Source organism: Triticum urartu, chromosome 2A (assembly GCF_056163025.1).
Source record: "Triticum urartu cultivar PI428250 chromosome 2A, HENAU_Tu73, whole genome shotgun sequence".
NCBI lineage: Eukaryota > Viridiplantae > Streptophyta > Magnoliopsida > Poales > Poaceae > Triticum > Triticum urartu.
This window is the reverse complement of record NC_141874.1, coordinates 363,357,038-363,374,087: the sequence shown is the minus strand read 5'-3', so window position 1 is coordinate 363,374,087 and position 17,050 is coordinate 363,357,038. Positions and strand designations below refer to the sequence as shown.

The 17,050-nt window shown below is 43.2% G+C and overlaps 2 protein-coding genes across 2 annotated transcripts; both read left to right on the top strand.

Moving 5' to 3' along the window:
- The first annotated feature begins 3,419 nt into the window (after positions 1-3,419).
- LOC125537141 (ubiquitin C-terminal hydrolase 12) lies at positions 3,420-15,307 on the top strand. Its single transcript, XM_048700438.2, has 32 exons — positions 3,420-3,582; positions 3,897-3,972; positions 4,714-4,861; positions 4,962-5,119; positions 5,324-5,589; positions 5,672-5,890; positions 5,989-6,097; positions 6,183-6,298; positions 6,526-6,624; positions 7,363-7,472; positions 7,879-7,953; positions 8,623-8,701; positions 8,785-8,931; positions 9,006-9,086; positions 9,186-9,305; positions 9,782-9,904; positions 10,688-10,765; positions 10,867-10,955; positions 11,043-11,151; positions 11,275-11,343; positions 11,436-11,546; positions 11,945-12,000; positions 12,085-12,262; positions 12,354-12,455; positions 12,529-12,600; positions 12,711-12,776; positions 12,860-12,925; positions 13,026-13,109; positions 13,470-13,586; positions 14,509-14,583; positions 14,664-14,747; positions 14,833-15,307. The coding sequence occupies exons 1-32, from the start codon at positions 3,547-3,549 to the stop codon at positions 14,872-14,874; spliced, it is 3,360 nt and encodes a 1,119-aa protein (XP_048556395.1). The 5' UTR covers positions 3,420-3,546; the 3' UTR covers positions 14,875-15,307.
- Positions 15,308-16,126: 819 nt separating this feature from the next.
- On the top strand, positions 16,127-17,038 carry LOC147985118 (uncharacterized). Its single transcript, XM_087541415.1, has 2 exons — positions 16,127-16,876; positions 17,032-17,038. The coding sequence occupies exons 1-2, from the start codon at positions 16,287-16,289 to the stop codon at positions 17,036-17,038; spliced, it is 597 nt and encodes a 198-aa protein (XP_087397541.1). The 5' UTR covers positions 16,127-16,286.
- The last annotated feature ends 12 nt before the right edge of the window (positions 17,039-17,050 follow it).

Sequence of the window (17,050 nt, the reverse complement as noted above, 5' to 3'; positions counted from 1 at the left end):
AGGCGGCAGTTGGTGGTGTGATGGACGTGGATCGTGACCGGGAATCGCATGAGCCGCAACGTGAAGCGCTCAACACGGTCAGTATCTGCATCAGCGAACTCATCGGGCTCCTCTTGGAATGCTATCTGGGTTCGCAATCCAACCCTCTAACTTGAACACGGAGAGGTTGCTGCAGTTGGTGGTCTCCGGCGTGAGGCGTCCCACCATGCAGTAGGGGGAGAGCAGCTGCACGATGGAGGAGACGTCCCAGCCATGCTCCGGGATGCCGTAGATCTCGATGTCGAAGTGAATATGTACGTGGAGAGGTTCAGCGCCGCCCAGGCGGCTCCAAGGTTGCAGGAGAAGGCGAAAGTTCATCCCGTGCACGGTGGCCATGGCAGCGCGCGCTCGAGCGGCTGTGTCGATGAAGCGGAGGAGGAACTCACCGTTGCGGGTACGGTGGACGGTGAAGTCAGTGGGCTGCAGCGACACGCAGGAGCAGACGACACGAGCGACATCAGTGGTCGACACACCGGAGCGGTTGCCGACCACGCCGGCGACGAGCGCAAGCCCGAGGGCGTGCTCGGCCGCCTCGATGCGCCCGGAGCGCGGCATGTAGCAAACTGCACCCGCCGGGCGCAGCAAGGGGTGCCCCGACATCGCGGTGATTTCGCGTGATGAGGAGGCAGAGGAGGAGGCCGTTGCTGGAGAGGGGGTACCCGCAGCGATGGGGGCAAGGAGGAGGTGGGTGTGAAGGAAATATGCCCTAGAGGCAATAATAAAGTTATTATTTATTTCCTTATATCATGATAAATGTTTATTATTCATGCTAGAATTGTATTAACCGGAAACATAATACATGTGTGAATACATAGACAAACAGAGTGTCACTAGTATGCCTCTACTTGACTAGCTCGTTGATCAAAGATGGTTATGTTTCCTAACCATAGACATGAGTTGTCATTTGATTAACGGGATCACATCATTAGGAGAATGATGTAATTGACTTGACCCATTCCGTTAGCTTAGCACTTGATCGTTTAGTTTGTTGCTATTGCTTTCTTCATGACTTATACATGTTCCTATGACTATTAGATTATGCAACTCCCATTTACCGAAGGAACACTTTGTGTGCTACCAAACGTCACAACGTAACTGGGTGATTATAAAGGTGCTCTATAGGTGTCTCCGAAGGTACTTGTTGAGTTGGCGTATTTCGAGATTAGGATTTGTCACTCCGATTGTCGGAGAGGTATCTCTGGGCCCTCTCGGTAATGCACATCACCTAAGCCTTGCAAGCATTGCAACTAATGAGTTAGTTGCGGGATGATGTATTACGGAACGAGTAAAGAGACTTGCCGGTAACGAGATTGAACTAGGTATTGAGATGCCGACGATCGAATCTCGGGCAAGTAACATACCGATGACAAAGGGAACAACGTATGTTGTTATGCGGTCTGACCGATAAAGATCTTCGTAGAATATGTAGGAGCCAATATGACCATCCAGGTTTCGCTATTGGTTATTGACCGGAGACGTGTCTCGGTCATGTCTACATAGTTCTCGAACCCGTAGGGTCCGCACGCTTAACGCTACAGTGACAGTTATATTATGAGTTTTATGTTTTGATGTACCGAAGGTTGTTCGGAGTCCCGGATATGATCACAGACATAACGAGGAGTCTCGAAATGACTGAGACATGAAGATTGATATATTGGAAGCCTATGTTTGGATATCGGAAGTGTTCCGGGTGAAATCGGGATTTTACCGGAGTACCGGGAGGTTACCGGAACCCCCGGGGGCTTAATGGGCCTACATGGGCCTTAGTGGAAAAGGAGGGAAGCTAAGGAAGTGTGGGGCGCCCCCCAAGGCCCAAACCGAATTGGTTTAGGGCAAGGGGGGTCGGCTCCCCTCTTTCCTTCTCCCCCCCTCCCAAGTCCTATTCCAACTAGGAAAGGGGGGGGGAGTCCTACTCCCGGCGCGCCTCCTCCTATGGCCGGCCGCATCCCCCTTGCTCCTTTATATACGGGGGCAGGGGGGCACCCCAGAGAGACAACAATTGATCATTGATCTCTTAGCCGTGTGCGGTGCCCCCTCCACTATAGTCTACCTCGATAATACTGTAGCGGTGCTTAGGCGAAGCCCTGCGTCGGTAAAACATCAACATCGTCACCACGCCGTCGTGCTGATGAAACTCTCCCTCAACACTCAGCTGGATCGGAGTTCGAGGGACATCATCGGGCTGAACGTGTGCTAAACTCGGAGGTGCCGTACGTTCGGTACTTGATCGGTCGGATCGTGAAGACGTACGACTACATCAACCGCATTGTGCTAACGCTTCCGCTTTCGGTCTACGAGGGTACGTGGACAACACTCTCCCCTCTCGTTGCTATGCATCACCATGATCTTGCGTGTGCGTAGGAATTTTTTTGAAATTACTATGTTCCCCAACAGGGTGACGGGGAGCCGGGCCTGGAAGACGTAGGCTGGCTCGGTCCGGCCACGCTTGATGCGGAGGAGCTTGCGGGGATCGGGAGGAGGTCCATGGCCGCTTGGAAGGAGCCAGGGAAGCTGGGACGCGTGGTGCAGTTCCTGACGATGTAGCCGAAGAAGCGGCACTGCCGGCAGCGGACGTCGCGCCTACACTCAGAGCGGGGATGGAAGCCGAGACAGCGGGGGCACTCGCCGGGAGCTGGCGACGACGGCGGTTCGCGACACACTCTAGGGCTGCAACGACGAAGCCGAGTGTTGCGCGGAAAGCGCGACCTCTTGTCGCCCGTGGCGACCCTCCAGCCGTCGTCTCGGTCGACCTCGTGTCCATGGTCCACACGATGGCCCTTGAAGCGAGGGATGCGGCGTAGGACCAACGACGATGGCGGAGGGTAGGGGTGGAGGAGGGGCCTAGCGAGGGGGCATTGTGCGGAGCCCGTCGAGGTAAGATGGGGCCTCAGATCCGGCAGAGCAGGAACTCGACTCCATCCATCTCAGCTCGCGGATGCGGCAGGCGGGCGGGGTGGCCATCAAGGGAGGTGGGCAACGGCGCCGGAGTGGTGGACGTCGCGAGCATGGAGGCGCCGGGGCCGGAGTGCCCGACGGCGCAGGAAAGGCTTGACGCTTGGCACTCAAGACTCTTGCGCACAAAAAATCTAATTCTGCTAATAATCTCCAACACTGTTTAGCTAGCAAGGACAAGTTAAAACCGTGCAAATCTGTGAAGCCCATACCTCCAAGTTGAGATTGGAGAAGCGAAGCAAACAAAGTTACCGAACTCGAGTGTCTAGCAGAGTCCACGCGCCACGCATTGCGCCCATGAAATCTGGGCCGTCCACACCTCAATAATTCTCCCGTATCCCCCGTCCATTCCCCCACCGTCCTTGCTCCGCAAGCCTCCGCATAAGACCCTGGAACTTTCCACGACCCCCAAAACCTCCCCGCTTTCTCTCTCCTCCACCTCCCCCCCTTCCCCACCCTCACCCCCACCTCGCGATCTCCACGCCTCCCGCAACCCACTCCCGGGGCGGGCCCCACATCGCCGCCGGCCACCCCCTGGTCCCCTCCCCCGTCGCTATGACGATCTCCACACCGCCCCCGGCGCCCGCAGAGGTAAGCTTGCGCGGGGTGGCCGAGGCAGCCCTCTCCCCGCAGCATCCCCTTTCTCCCTCTTTGCCTTCCTCCTCGCGCGGGCCCTGTCCGTCGCTTTGGGCAGCCGCGTTGCCGTACGCATCGTCGCCTGCGGACGCCGCGGTGTCCGTTGCCCTAGGCTTCTGGGTTGGTTTCCTGGGCGGGGGTTCTGGCGTTGGTGCCCTCAGCCAGGGTGTGCATCCCGCGTGGGCGGAATGGATTCTAGGGTTTGGGGTTTTTAGCCGCTTTGATGAGGTTTGTTGGGATGGATCTGATATGACGTCAATTTTGCGCAGCCGCAGCCGCAGCAGGAGGAAGAGGAGGTGCTCGTGCCGCACCAGGAGCTACCCAACGGGACGCAGCCAATGGAAGGTTCTCTTCCGTCACCTCGCCTCGCTTTTCTGCTACGGCTTGTCATTTATTTTATTGCCTGTTGACGCTCTCAGACGTGTGTTGTGTCGAACTGATTAGCTACCCTGTAGGTTGCATGTTGCTGTCTCGTTTTTCTTTCCCTTTGGTGGGAGTATTTTGCTGCTTATTGTGTAGAATGATGATTCGTTATTTGATTGATTGCAAGATTTTTTACTTTCTGCCTTATGCAGGATTTCTATTGTTTATCATATTTGTTGTGCAGAACGGTGATTCATCATTTGCTTGATCTGTTAGTTGCTCTATACTCAGAGCTATCATGGTTCTGTGTAGTTTTGTTAGATATAAAAATAATGCCAATCACTGCTCCCAGTTAACAAAAAAGCTTGCTTGCTTCGCTTGCAACGTTATTTCCTTGCCCCATGCTGGGTTATTGATCTACTTGTGACATTTTTATGCCAATGTGGTTCTGTAGTAATTGTTAGGGTTGTTGTAATTGCGTTTTTGTGTAATTGCATTGACACAGAAACTTCTTTTATTTGCTTTCTTTCTGGGTTGCATTTTTTGTCTCTCTATGCAGTATGTTCAGCAAATGCATTTAATCGCGCCCTTTGTTTGTGCTTCGTGGTAATACAGGATCCAGTTGGAACTGGTGTGCTATTAAGTGTTGTTTTGTTATTATATGTGATTGCCATGTAAGGTTAAGCCGTATTCATTCATGCTGACTCTCTATTGTCACTCCAGTTGTGCCTGCTGAGCCAGCTGCTACTGTCGAAAACCAGCCAACAGAGGATACACCAATCTCGAGATTTACTTGGACCATTGATAACCTATCAAGAGTGAATACGAAGAAGCTCTACTCTGAAACTTTTGTTGTTGGTGGCTACAAGTGGTAGGTTCCTACTGCTCTTTTTCTCCGAAATAGTATTTGATTAGCCCTGGTCTCCGAGAATGTCTGGTAGTGTTCTTTATCAAATCCTTTTTGTTTTCAGGCGAGTTTTGATTTTCCCAAGGGGAAATAATGTTGAATTCTTGTCTATGTATTTGGATGTTGCTGATTCAGCAGTCTTGCCCTATGGATGGACTAGATATGCACAGTTCAGCCTCTCAGTGGTTAATCAAATTCACAACAAGTTTACAATAAGAAAAGGTACTTTTTTGCCCCTTTTGTGTGTAATAATCTGCTGGCGAAGAAGAATGCTTATGGTACATTGGTTTGCAATTTATGCATTTTACATAAAGTTCTCTGACCATCTTCTAGTCACCCTACAATTGGAACTGTTTAACCAATAGAGACAATATTTTGATCTGAGGTGTAACGGCTTCTATAACAAGTGAACTGAAATGCTTGCAGAAACACAACATCAGTTCTCTGCTCGAGAAAGCGATTGGGGTTTCACTTCATTTATGCCTTTGAGTGAACTCTACAATCCCAGTAGAGGTTATCTTGTAAATGATACTTGTGTAATAGAAGCAGAGGTTGCTGTGTGTAAGGTTGTTGATTATTGGAGTTATGACTCTAAAAAGGAGACTGGCTATGTTGGCCTCAAAAACCAAGGTGCCACTTGCTATATGAATTCTCTCCTTCAGACTCTCTATCACATTCCATATTTCAGAAAGGTACTGACTCCTTGTTCACAGATTATTTTCTTTTTCTGCTCAACCTATCTGGACTGTGGTAACTTGGTATATTGCTTGCTAGGCGGTTTATCATATGCCCACTACTGAGAATGATATGCCCTCAGGAAGCATTCCATTAGCTCTTCAAAGTCTCTTTTATAAGTTGCAGTATAATGACAGCAGTGTTTCCACAAAGGAGCTAACAAAATCTTTTGGGTGGGACATGCACGATTCATTTATGCAACATGATGTGCAAGAACTAAATAGAGTTCTTTCTGAGAAGTTGGAAGATAAGATGAAGGTTTGACATCTGTAAGCTCTTTCTTTTTATATCCTCCGGTGTTGTTTATTGAATCATATATCTCTGACTGAATTATACCTGTACAATGTTGATTCAAGGGAACCGTTGTGGAGGGCACAATCCAACAATTATTTGAAGGGCATCACATGAACTATATCGAGTGTATCAATGTGGACTTTAAATCAACAAGGAAGGAATCCTTCTATGGCAAGTGACGCTGTTACTGAAAATGGTTAACAAAGTTTAAACCTTGCACCCTTGTTTGACCTAATTGTAGTGTATGCTTCTGCAGACCTACAGCTTGATGTCAAAGGTTGTCAGGACGTCTATGCTTCATTTGACAAGTATGTGGAGGTGGAGCGCCTGGAAGGTGATAACAAGTATCATGCGGAACAGCATGGATTGCAGGTTAGTCCTCTGGAGCTTTTGTGGCAGCTCAAGCAACCCATGCACCCTCTCAACCTTGGGTTTCCTGAACTTAATCTAAATAGGGCTACACCACCCCCACCACACACCCTAACCCCACGCTGATTGTTGAATATAGTGAGCTGTGGTCACCAGTTACCTGATTATCTGGCAACAAAGTAAATCGATGTATTGCATGGGTTTCTTACTTAGACATATTGTTGTTTCAGGATGCAAAGAAAGGTGTTCTTTTTATCGACTTCCCTCCTGTTCTACAACTTCAGCTAAAACGCTTTGAATATGATTTCATGCGTGACACAATGGTGAAGGTTTGTATCAGCGCCACCAACTTATTACTTATCCGTCTCTGTTTTCGCATTCCAGTAAATTTGAAGATGATGACTTTGTTGGTAGGGGAAAGTTTAGACCTGACAGGGCTTACACATTTGTCTGAGTATCTATTTGAAGCGCAGAAATGCTTACACATACCTCTGAGTATCTGTATTTGAAGCGCAGAAATGCCTATTTAAAAGAATACAGCACAGTATTATCTAGCATATGTCTGATCTCAGGGAACCATAGTAGTAACACTGTTATCTTCTAGGGTGGTAATAACCTTCTGTTCAGTGATGTTGACTGAGTACTCTATGTGCAGTGTGAACAAAATGCTAACACTTGTATCAGGCTGATACATTCGGAGTTTACATTAGCCATCTGTTTGAAAGTTGGAATAAAGTCTCAACATGTCTCTTCAGTCACTTTTTTTTAATTTTCTGGATTATTAGATTTCTACCACAGCTGCATATACTAAGATGACATCAAGTGGTATAAATGATTTTCAAGTGCAACAACATCACCTCATTCAATACTGTTTTAGTTATTGGAAATGCAAATCCTAACTTAGTTCATAAAATTCAAGTCTCCTTTGCTTTTTTTTTTATCTTCTACTCCCTCCGTCCCATAATATAAGAGCGTTTTTGACACTACACTAGTGTCAAAAACACTCTTATATTATGGGACGGAGGGTCTTTTATGAAGAATACTTACCTCTACTTCCTGAAATGCAGATAAATGACCGTTACGAGTTCCCACTTCAGTTGGATCTGGATAGAGATGATGGGAAGTATTTATCTCCCGATGCAGACAGGAATGTGCGAAATCTTTACACTTTGCACAGGTTAGGTTGGATATTCTAATGTTTTCTTGTGTAAGATTTTGATAGTTGAAGATGTCACATATCATGGTTAATTAGCCAATAGTACTGGAGGTGAATTTGATGTTCTGATATTGCCATTTCTCCTGTCCTCAACTTACCTAGAGATCCTAGCCAGACCATAATTAATCTATGAGTTGTAAGTGTTTCTTTGTATGGACATACTTCTTATGTCCATTAACTTAAGCTAAATCCAAGTAAAGATGCATGGTTCTTGATCAGACACAATTATGGTATAACAGCTGGGGGGGGGGGGGGTAATGGCCCAACCTTTTAGATAGTCTAGGTAAAAAGTAAAATAATGATTGCAACTCATAATTACATGTTAATATTTATCTCGATACAGTTCATAACAGTTAATTTCTTGCAGTGTTCTTGTCCATAGTGGCGGTGTTCATGGTGGGCATTACTATGCTTTCATAAGACCTACGCTCTCTGATCAGTGGTACGTCTGTTTGCCTGGATTGTTTTTTATGACTGGCTCTGCTCCCTGTAGGAAAATAGCAGATTCTTGTAACCATCTTGGCCGTGCTGGGCTTGTCAACATTTTTTTTTACTCTTGCTGGATTTGGTCAGTTGCTGTTTGCAGCTGGACAGCATGGTGCTGCCAATAAAATTTCACAGTATTTTGTTAAATGCACCTGTGGCGGTGCTACCTGGCTCATCAAACTCATGATGATTTGGAATTGTTCACAAAGAGTTTATTTTTGTTTTGGCAACGATGCATGTTTTTTGACAATGTTTTCGAGAAAATGCAAAGAGATTTTTGCGTTTCTTTGTATTGAGAAGATAGGGTTTATGTTACAATCCTCCTAGGAGGTACAGAAGTACATAACTGATGATGAAAACAGGGAATCAGTGCACGTCCCATGTCTGGGGGATGATGTCGCGAAGGCCAGCGGTTCCCGCCTTGGCCCAGAGCGACACCTTACGTTTGATTATTTTTGCTCATCTACTCTAGAAATTTATTTGTATCTTAAACCAAATGTATCCATTGTAAGTAGTTGTTGGCATGCATGATGGCCACCTTTGCTTTTCGAAACATAATCTGATCTTGTTGGCTAGTTGTTGTGTTCATGTTTAATTTAGTTACCCGCTGAGCAACAATTTCCAGGTTCAAGTTCGATGATGAGCGTGTAACAAAAGAAGATGCAAAGAGGGCATTGGAAGAGCAATATGGTGGTGAGGAGGAGGTTCGTTACAATTCCTCATGGGTACAATACCTTTATTTGGTGTCTGAATGTTGGGCTAATTAATCGTACCTACATTTTTGCAGCTACCCCAGACTAATCCTGGCTTAAACAACACTCCGTTCAAGTTTACCAAATATTCGAACGCATACATGCTTGTATACATTCGTGAAAGCGACAAGGACAAAATAATTTGTAATGTGGATGAGAAGGACATAGCTGAGCACCTTCGAGTAAGCTGTCTCCTAAGATATCTGTCTATTCAGAGCTTCTATTTTAGTAGTCTTATATTTCCGTGTGCTCCCAGATTAGACTGGAAAAGGACCGTGAAGAGAAGGAGCGCCGGAAAAAGGAGAAAGCTGAGGCCCACCTATATACCATCATTAAGGTATTTGAGTCAACCTGCTGGGCGTAGAAAACATCAACTGTTTTAAGCAGCTTTGTGTTATTTTCACTTAGTTTTCTCACATGTTCTCTTCCTGTATAGGTTGCTAGGGATGACGATTTGACTGCTCAGATAGGGAAAGATATATATTTTGATCTTGTTGATCATGATAAAGTCCCGAGCTTTCGTATTCAAAAGCAGATGCCTTTTACTCAATTCAAGGTAATTACATGGGGCAAGACTATGTTTGCTGTGATGCTGCTTTTGGCTTATTCCAGCTGTAGGAATCGAATCAGGCTGTTGCTTATTACTGGTTGTATCCATAAACCAAAACCGATGATTCAAAGGCTTGAGTGGCCCTATCTTGTTACATGACACTTTTTGGTAAAAATAACACTTTGATGCCTATCTCAGATGGACTAGTTGCTGTTTGTTCTTCAAAAATAGTAAGCCTAAAATGGTGCAATAATACTTTGGTTTTAAGTAGCACATTTATGTGTTTCTTAACATTCTGGAGGTGTAGCCTACAGTTGTGAATCATTGATAGGATTTCTAATTTACCAGTATGATATCAAGGAGGAATGTCTTGCTTGCTACAGCTTATGTGCACTGTTATTTTGGAATACCAAACTTAGCGCCAATAAGAGTAGAATTTCATGGTTTCCATGTTGATCAGTCATCTGTGAAGTGCTTTACAGGAGGAGGTAGCAAAAGAATTGGGCATCCCTACGCAGTTTCAACGATTTTGGTTGTGGGCCAAGCGGCAAAACCATACCTACCGACCCAATCGACCGTTGACTCCTCAAGAAGAAGCACTAACTGTAAGATGCTTCCATTACATTGCATTGGATAATGATTTTCTTGTCTCTAGTTCTCCTTGAGTATTTGCAAGGGCTGAATGGAACATACACATACTTTATGTTACGGTTTTGGTATCCTGTGGTTTCTTGGTTGATTACTCTGTCTTCAGAAACTAGTAATTTTGTGATAACTTATGGTGTTCATAACTGAAATCTGTTTGTATTACGATGCGGTAGTTCTTTTGGATGTTAATTATTTGTTTTTAATTGATTAGTAATCAATATTGGGTATTGAATGCCACCACTCGTCTAAGCAAGTTTCTGTTGAATTGTCTATGGTTGTGCACTCCAGTAGACTAGCAGTAATTTATTGTCTGTAAGATAGAAGAAGTATAAAAGATATAACCTGTAAATAAAAAGATTTGACCAGTAGAAAATACCACATTACTAGTTGCACATACTTCTTATCGGACAAGTTGCGCCTGCTCCGATTCTTCCACTTGATTGCATGTCACCCATTAGTATCATCTTATGTGCAACCACTATGTAAAGCATTCTCTTTTTGCAGTCAAAACTTTCCTGTTCATTCAACTGTCGACAGAATTTACTTGATTCTAATGACAGCCAGGGTCTCCTATGTTTTCTTCTCTTTTTAAGTCGCAGTCAAACTAGATCTAGCCCGATTTAATTATTGGTGTGATCTCTTGTGAAAATAATACTTCCTTGTCTTTCTTTCAGCATTTGTATTCTCTTTATGCATATGGGCAAACACACTTAACTCTTAAGGGTAAACATTTTATGTAGGTCGGGCAATTAAAGGAAGCAGCAAACAAGGCCCACAACGCAGAACTGAAGTTGTTCTTGGAAGTTGAACTTGGGCTGGTAATAGCGCACACCTTCCCCGTCTGTTTCGGTGCAGTATTGATATTGTCATTTACTTCCAACTAAAATAAATTTGTTTGCAATTTTTATGGGCAATGCAGGACCTAAAACCTCTTGCTCTACCAGACAAGACCAGGGATGATATTTTGCTTTTCTTCAAACTCTATGATCCTGAAAAGGAACAGCTGCGGTACTTCTCATACTTTCTAACCTTCTGCATCATTGCTCATTTGTGATTAGACTAGAGTCTTACTTGTCTGATGAATGCTTTCTTCAGGTATGTTGGTAGGCTCTTTGTGAAGGCTTCAGGAAGACCACAGGATATTCTGCCAAAATTGAGAAAAATGGCTGGTTTTTTGCAAGATGATGATGTCGAACTTTACGAGGTATGTTGGTAGGCTCTTTGTGAACTTTACGAGGGTAATGAGTCTTGAAGCTTAATTAGCCTGATGCATATGTGGTAAGCATAATATTTTGGTTCAGTATCTTACATCTTCCACCAATTTTAGGAAATTAAGTTCGAGCCAAATGTGATGTGTGAATACATTGATAATAGGATTATATTTCGCTCTTGCCAGGTAAATCCGATGTCTATAGTTCTATATTTTGAACTGATATCGTTCTTGTTTCTCTGATATTGTCATATCTGAAATTATTTTTGTGTTCACAGCTGGAAGATGGTGATATTGTTTGTTTTCAAAAATCCCCAAAACCAGATACTGCTGACCAGTTTAGATACCCTGATGTCCCATCGTTTCTGGTGTATATACGTAACAGACAGGTGCCAAAGAACACTCCACTTGCTAGTTCAGAATCTTATATTATCTGATATTTACACACATTTTCCTTGCTGTGACATTTTCTTGCCTTGTACTCCCTCCGTCCAAAAAAGCTTGTCCCTCAAATGGATGTATCTAGCACTAACTACATACATCCATTTGAGGGACAAGCTTTTTCGGACGGAGGGAGCAGATTACTAGTGTTTCCAACATTTTTTAAGAAAAAGAACAGTTACACACGATTTTTGTGATTGTATCTAGTTTTGTTTGCTATCTTATTTCCCAAATTCATTTTACCATCTCTCTAGGACTGCGCTCTCATATTGCATGTGTATGTTTATGAACATCATATATATTGTACAATTTTTATATACGATTAACTGCTGTTATCATTGTTTAGGTTGTCCACTTCCGGTCGTTGGAGAAGCCCAAGGAGGATGATTTTTGCCTAGAGATGTAAACATTTGGACATATTGTGATAAACAAATCTTGGTATTCTGCATCGTTACTGACTTCCTTCTCTTCACCCTTCCTGTATAGGTCAAAGATTTTCACGTATGATGAAGTTGTAGAAAAAGTCGCTCAACAGCTTGGTGTTGATGACCCATCAAAAATTCGTCTTACATCACATAATTGTTACTCTCAACAGCCTAAGCCTCAACCCATTAAGTACAGAGGCGTTGAACGTTTGCTAGATATGCTGATTCACTACAATCAGGTTTGTGACAAACTAATCATTACATGATCATTAGTTGCTTAATAACAACTAAAGTGAAGAGTAACATATCTAATGACTTTTCATGCATCAGACTTCTGATATTCTGTACTATGAAGTATTGGATATACCCCTGCCAGAACTACAAGCATTGAAGACATTGAAAGTTACATATCATCATGCCACCAAGGATGAGGTTATTTGGTTGAAACTTTTAAAGTTTTGTAGTAGATTGATTTTGTCCAGTAGTCTCAAATGTATTTTACCAGGTGTCTGTTCACAGTATAAGATTGCCAAAAAATAGCACGGTTGGTGATGTTCTAAGTGATATCAAATCAAAGGTAAACTGTAGTATCCTTATCTTATGGTCTGTATGGCATGTACTAGATTGCTTTATTGCTTATATGATGCCAGCTCATGTTCTATGCATCCTTCTGTCATTGTCAATCAGGTTGACCTATCTCATCCTGATGCTGAACTTCGATTACTTGAAGTTTTCTACCACAAGATATACAAGGTGGTACATGCTAGTTTAACACCTCTTAGTTGCATTTAGTTCCACACAGTAGACAAGTGTTATTTACCATGTATTTGCTGCAGATTTTTGCACCCAGTGAAAAAATAGAAAACATCAACGATCAGTACTGGACACTGCGTGCAGAGGAGGTATGTGATGATATGCCATGCTTAACAAAACCAGAGCCCCCCCACCCCAACACATGCACACACCACCCGTTCAACGGATGATGTTATCTTTTCTTTGTAGGTACCGGAGGAGGAGAAAAACCTTGGTCCTTTTGATCGCTTGATTCATGTATACCATTTTACCAAAGACACTCAAAACCAAACGGTAATGAAGTTTGGCTAATGCTTGCCCTCAGTTACTCGATCTATGCATTTGGTTGTGTTCTGTAAAACACAAAAAATACAGCCTGGTTGTGAGTAGTTCCTCAAATGCAGTTGGACGAACTTTTAGTCACTGTACCACATTTGATTTTAAGTTACTTTGTCATTCACTGAAAGAAATGCTTTAGCTGTGTCTCTAATACTCCAATATTTGACATTGTTGTGTTCTGCCCACCATCCAGCATAAATGATGGAATTGGGGGCAAGGCAATTATTACTAAGCAAGATTTCCTTGGTCTGCTTCTGATAGCATATTTGGATCTCTAGTTAACCACATGCTTGATATTTATCCTGATTTCCACAGCAAGTTCAGAATTTTGGAGAACCTTTCTTTATGGTTATTCGTGAGGATGAGACCTTATCTTCTATTAAAGAACGTTTACAGAAAAAGCTTAAGGTCTCAGATGAGGATTTCTCCAAGGTAATGAGGATTTTTCCATGGTTTCTGCAGCATATATTGCGATGTATATAAATATGTGGTTTTATTTTTTTTGCTATAGCGGCATAGTGCATCCGTGTCCGCCGCCCAATCTTCGTTAGATGTGATGTTATTGAGATATGTGTATGCTTACTAGTTAGAATATTTAACACCAGTCAAACATCAAATATCTGAGTTGGCATTTATAGCCCAAGGTCTCACTCGGGGCTTAAGAAACACAGTTAGCTATCAAACTTTGGTTGGCGCTCATAAAATGATTATGAAAAGCATAAGCTTTTTCTTTTTTCTGGTAGGTTTTTCGTTAGCGGCTTATCGCCTATATATTTCGATGTGGAACTTTAAATATTCCGACACATACTGTCACAAACCTTGGTTCATGAATGCTTAGGTGATGGGGGATATAGTGGAGGTTCTTAATTTCATCAAAGTGGTCCTCTGTGTTTCGAAGCCTAACAATCTAAAATAAGTAACTAAATTATGCTTCTCTAAATTGGTGTTAACCTAATTGGAAAGGTACTCCTTCCGTCCCAAAATAAGTGTCTTAACCTTAGTACAACTTTGTACTAAAGTTAGTACAAAATTGAGACACTTATTTTGGGACGGAGGAAGTATTAATACTTATTGGAAGATAGCGGTGGGCTAGGACATGAGTTGCTTATCTGCATGACACATCATCCACAATGCATATAATTAATCAACTGCATTGGTCTAAGCTTGGCAGTAATCTCTAGAAAATTAGGCTTTGTCCATTTGAAGCTGTTGGGCTGCTTTAAACATGATACATACTATCTTTTTATTTCTTCGAGGCGTGTTTATCTTGCATTTTGTATGTGGAGCTGACACCTAGTGCAAACATTGGTTAAAATGTACTTGTCCGATGCTAACACATGTTCTATTTGAACAGTGGAAATTTGCGTACATATCCCTTGGTCGCCCAGACTATTTTGAAGATTCTGACACTGTAGCTACGAGATTTCAGGTACTATGATGCTAGTTATCTACTTGATGAAGCAGCTTTTGTAGCGCTTAATTTGATTTCAATTGTATAAACTTGTTTAGAGAAACATGTATGGAGCTTGGGAGCAGTATCTTGGACTGGAGCACCCGGACACAGCGCCAAGAAAGGCACATAGTGCTAACCAGGTACTTGCTGCACATTGTTGCAACTTGTGCCAATAATGTCAGGTGTGTTGTCTGGAATTTTGCTAATTTCATATGTTGTGCGCAGAACCGCCATTCATTTGAGAGGCCTGTAAAGATCTACAACTAGACAGTTGTGAGAAGCGGGAGCGACGTCCTGCCATGCAATACCACCAAGCAAGTGGCTGAAAGTGAAATTGCTGGCTTGAATAAATCGTGTGCCATATGATGGCAGGACTAGTTGCTCAAGTTAATGACGGAGCCTGTAAGCTAGCGTTTCCGCGCACTCTGCCCTGGATATATAAAGTTTGTGCAGAGATGACCCAACGAACCATCACCTTTTAGTAGATAAGGAGGCTGTTTTTCTTTTCTTGCACTAGGTGCTCTATACAGTCAAATAGCTAGTGGATTGCTTGGTTCTGCAGTTGTTGCTAGGTGCAGAGTTGTTGATGATGCTTTTTCTGTATATTATTGTTGTGAGCTGTACAAGTCCAGTCCTTGTTGACGGTCACACGGTATCTGTAACTCCAGTGATGATATAGTGCTCTGCGTCTTTTCACAAATTTGTATTATCTGACTCTCCTAAGCTGTGCTACAGGGCTATTACCGCACCTGACTCGAGTTTGAGCTTCCTTACCCTCTGCTCTAATTGCACCATTTGAAGTCTTTTTGCAGCTGTTATAAATGTAAACGAGAGATGGGTTAGAGCAAATGATTCAATCAGTTATCTTTATTGATGGACTCGTGGGATTACACATGCGGGACAGCGGGGATTTATCCCCTAATAACACTGGGTTATTATTCTTAACAGCAACTGAAAGTTACGGCTGGGAAGTCTCGGTTCAAAAGTATGCTAGTAACATGTTTTGCCTAGGATTTTAAGCTCGTTAAATGCCATGGTTTGATGATCCGTGCGGGTGACGGTAGTGAAGTTTTGTTTAGGGTTGCCCTTACTACTTCGCACTTTGATAATTTGCCACTGCTTACATTGGATTTGATAATTTACGACATCTTATTTTGGACTTTGATTGTTTGCCTTACCCACGAGGAAAGACAAATGGAATTGCACAAACCATCACTTATTGGGGCTACTGTTGTGCAAAACACCTACTATACGGGTTTCATATTAACATAATTACAGACACATGGGTCCTGCTTGTAAGTGCCCGCGTGGCAATAGAAACCGGCCACATCAGCTACATATTAGACCAAGAAGTGAAAAGACCAGAGTAACAAAAAAAAAACAGTTAAACAAGTGGGTTGGAAGGCTACTAAAAAAGTTGGGCTGAAAGCCCATGTGGATCAAACAAGACATGACCATTTCGTACAGAGTTTTCTCAAAAAAAAAAAATCTCATACAGAGTGGTTCGAGCAGAGGAACGACCTCGCACAGAGCTTCCGCACAGGAACAACAGGCGGCAACAACGGCAACCATCCCGTCGCTGGTGATGGAGCGGACAATAAAGAGATAATAAATTTAGACAACGATGATGGAGTGTGTTGGAATTAGAAATAGCAGTGAGAAAGAGGAAGATCATAGCAATGCCAGTGAAGAAGAGAACGTACTATAATGAGAGCAAGAGCAGTGCACATGAACAGTTCGCATTGGACTTGTGTTTCCATGATGTCACACAATTAAGGAAGGCTTTAGATAATTATCACATAGCTCACATCAGAGACTTCACATATTTGAAAAATAACCAAAAGAGGGTGGTTGCTTGCTGTAGCTCGGGTGGCACTTGTGCTTTCATGGTTTGCTCATCTCAAATAAAGGGAGAAAAGACGCATTGCATTAGGCAGATAATGCCGCCACACACTTGTGGCACAACCACGGATACATCAAGGATCAACATCACTTGGCTTGCTAAGGAGTATGAAGATGAGATCAGGAGTGATCCAACCATAAATATAATTGCTCTTATTGATGCTGTGCACAGGCGCTTTGGAATTGAAATATCCAGGCACATGGCGTATAGGGCGAAGAATAAAGCTCTTGAAGCTGTAGAAGGAGATAAAGATAGGCAATACCTGTGTATCAGAGATTATTTGCAAACCGTAATGGAAAAGAATCCTGGTTCTAGATGCCATGTGTGGACAATCCGTCCAATCAACAAACCTGAAAAGAACCCAAGGTTTCATGGTATTTTCTTTGGTCTGCATGCTCAAATCGAAGGGTTTAAGAATGGATGCAGGCCTTTCATTGGTAAATATCTCACCTCTTTATTCTATAGTTTAATATTTCTCGCCTTTGTCAATTGCATTTATCCAAATTTTGTACTATGTATAGGGATTGATGGATGTTTTCT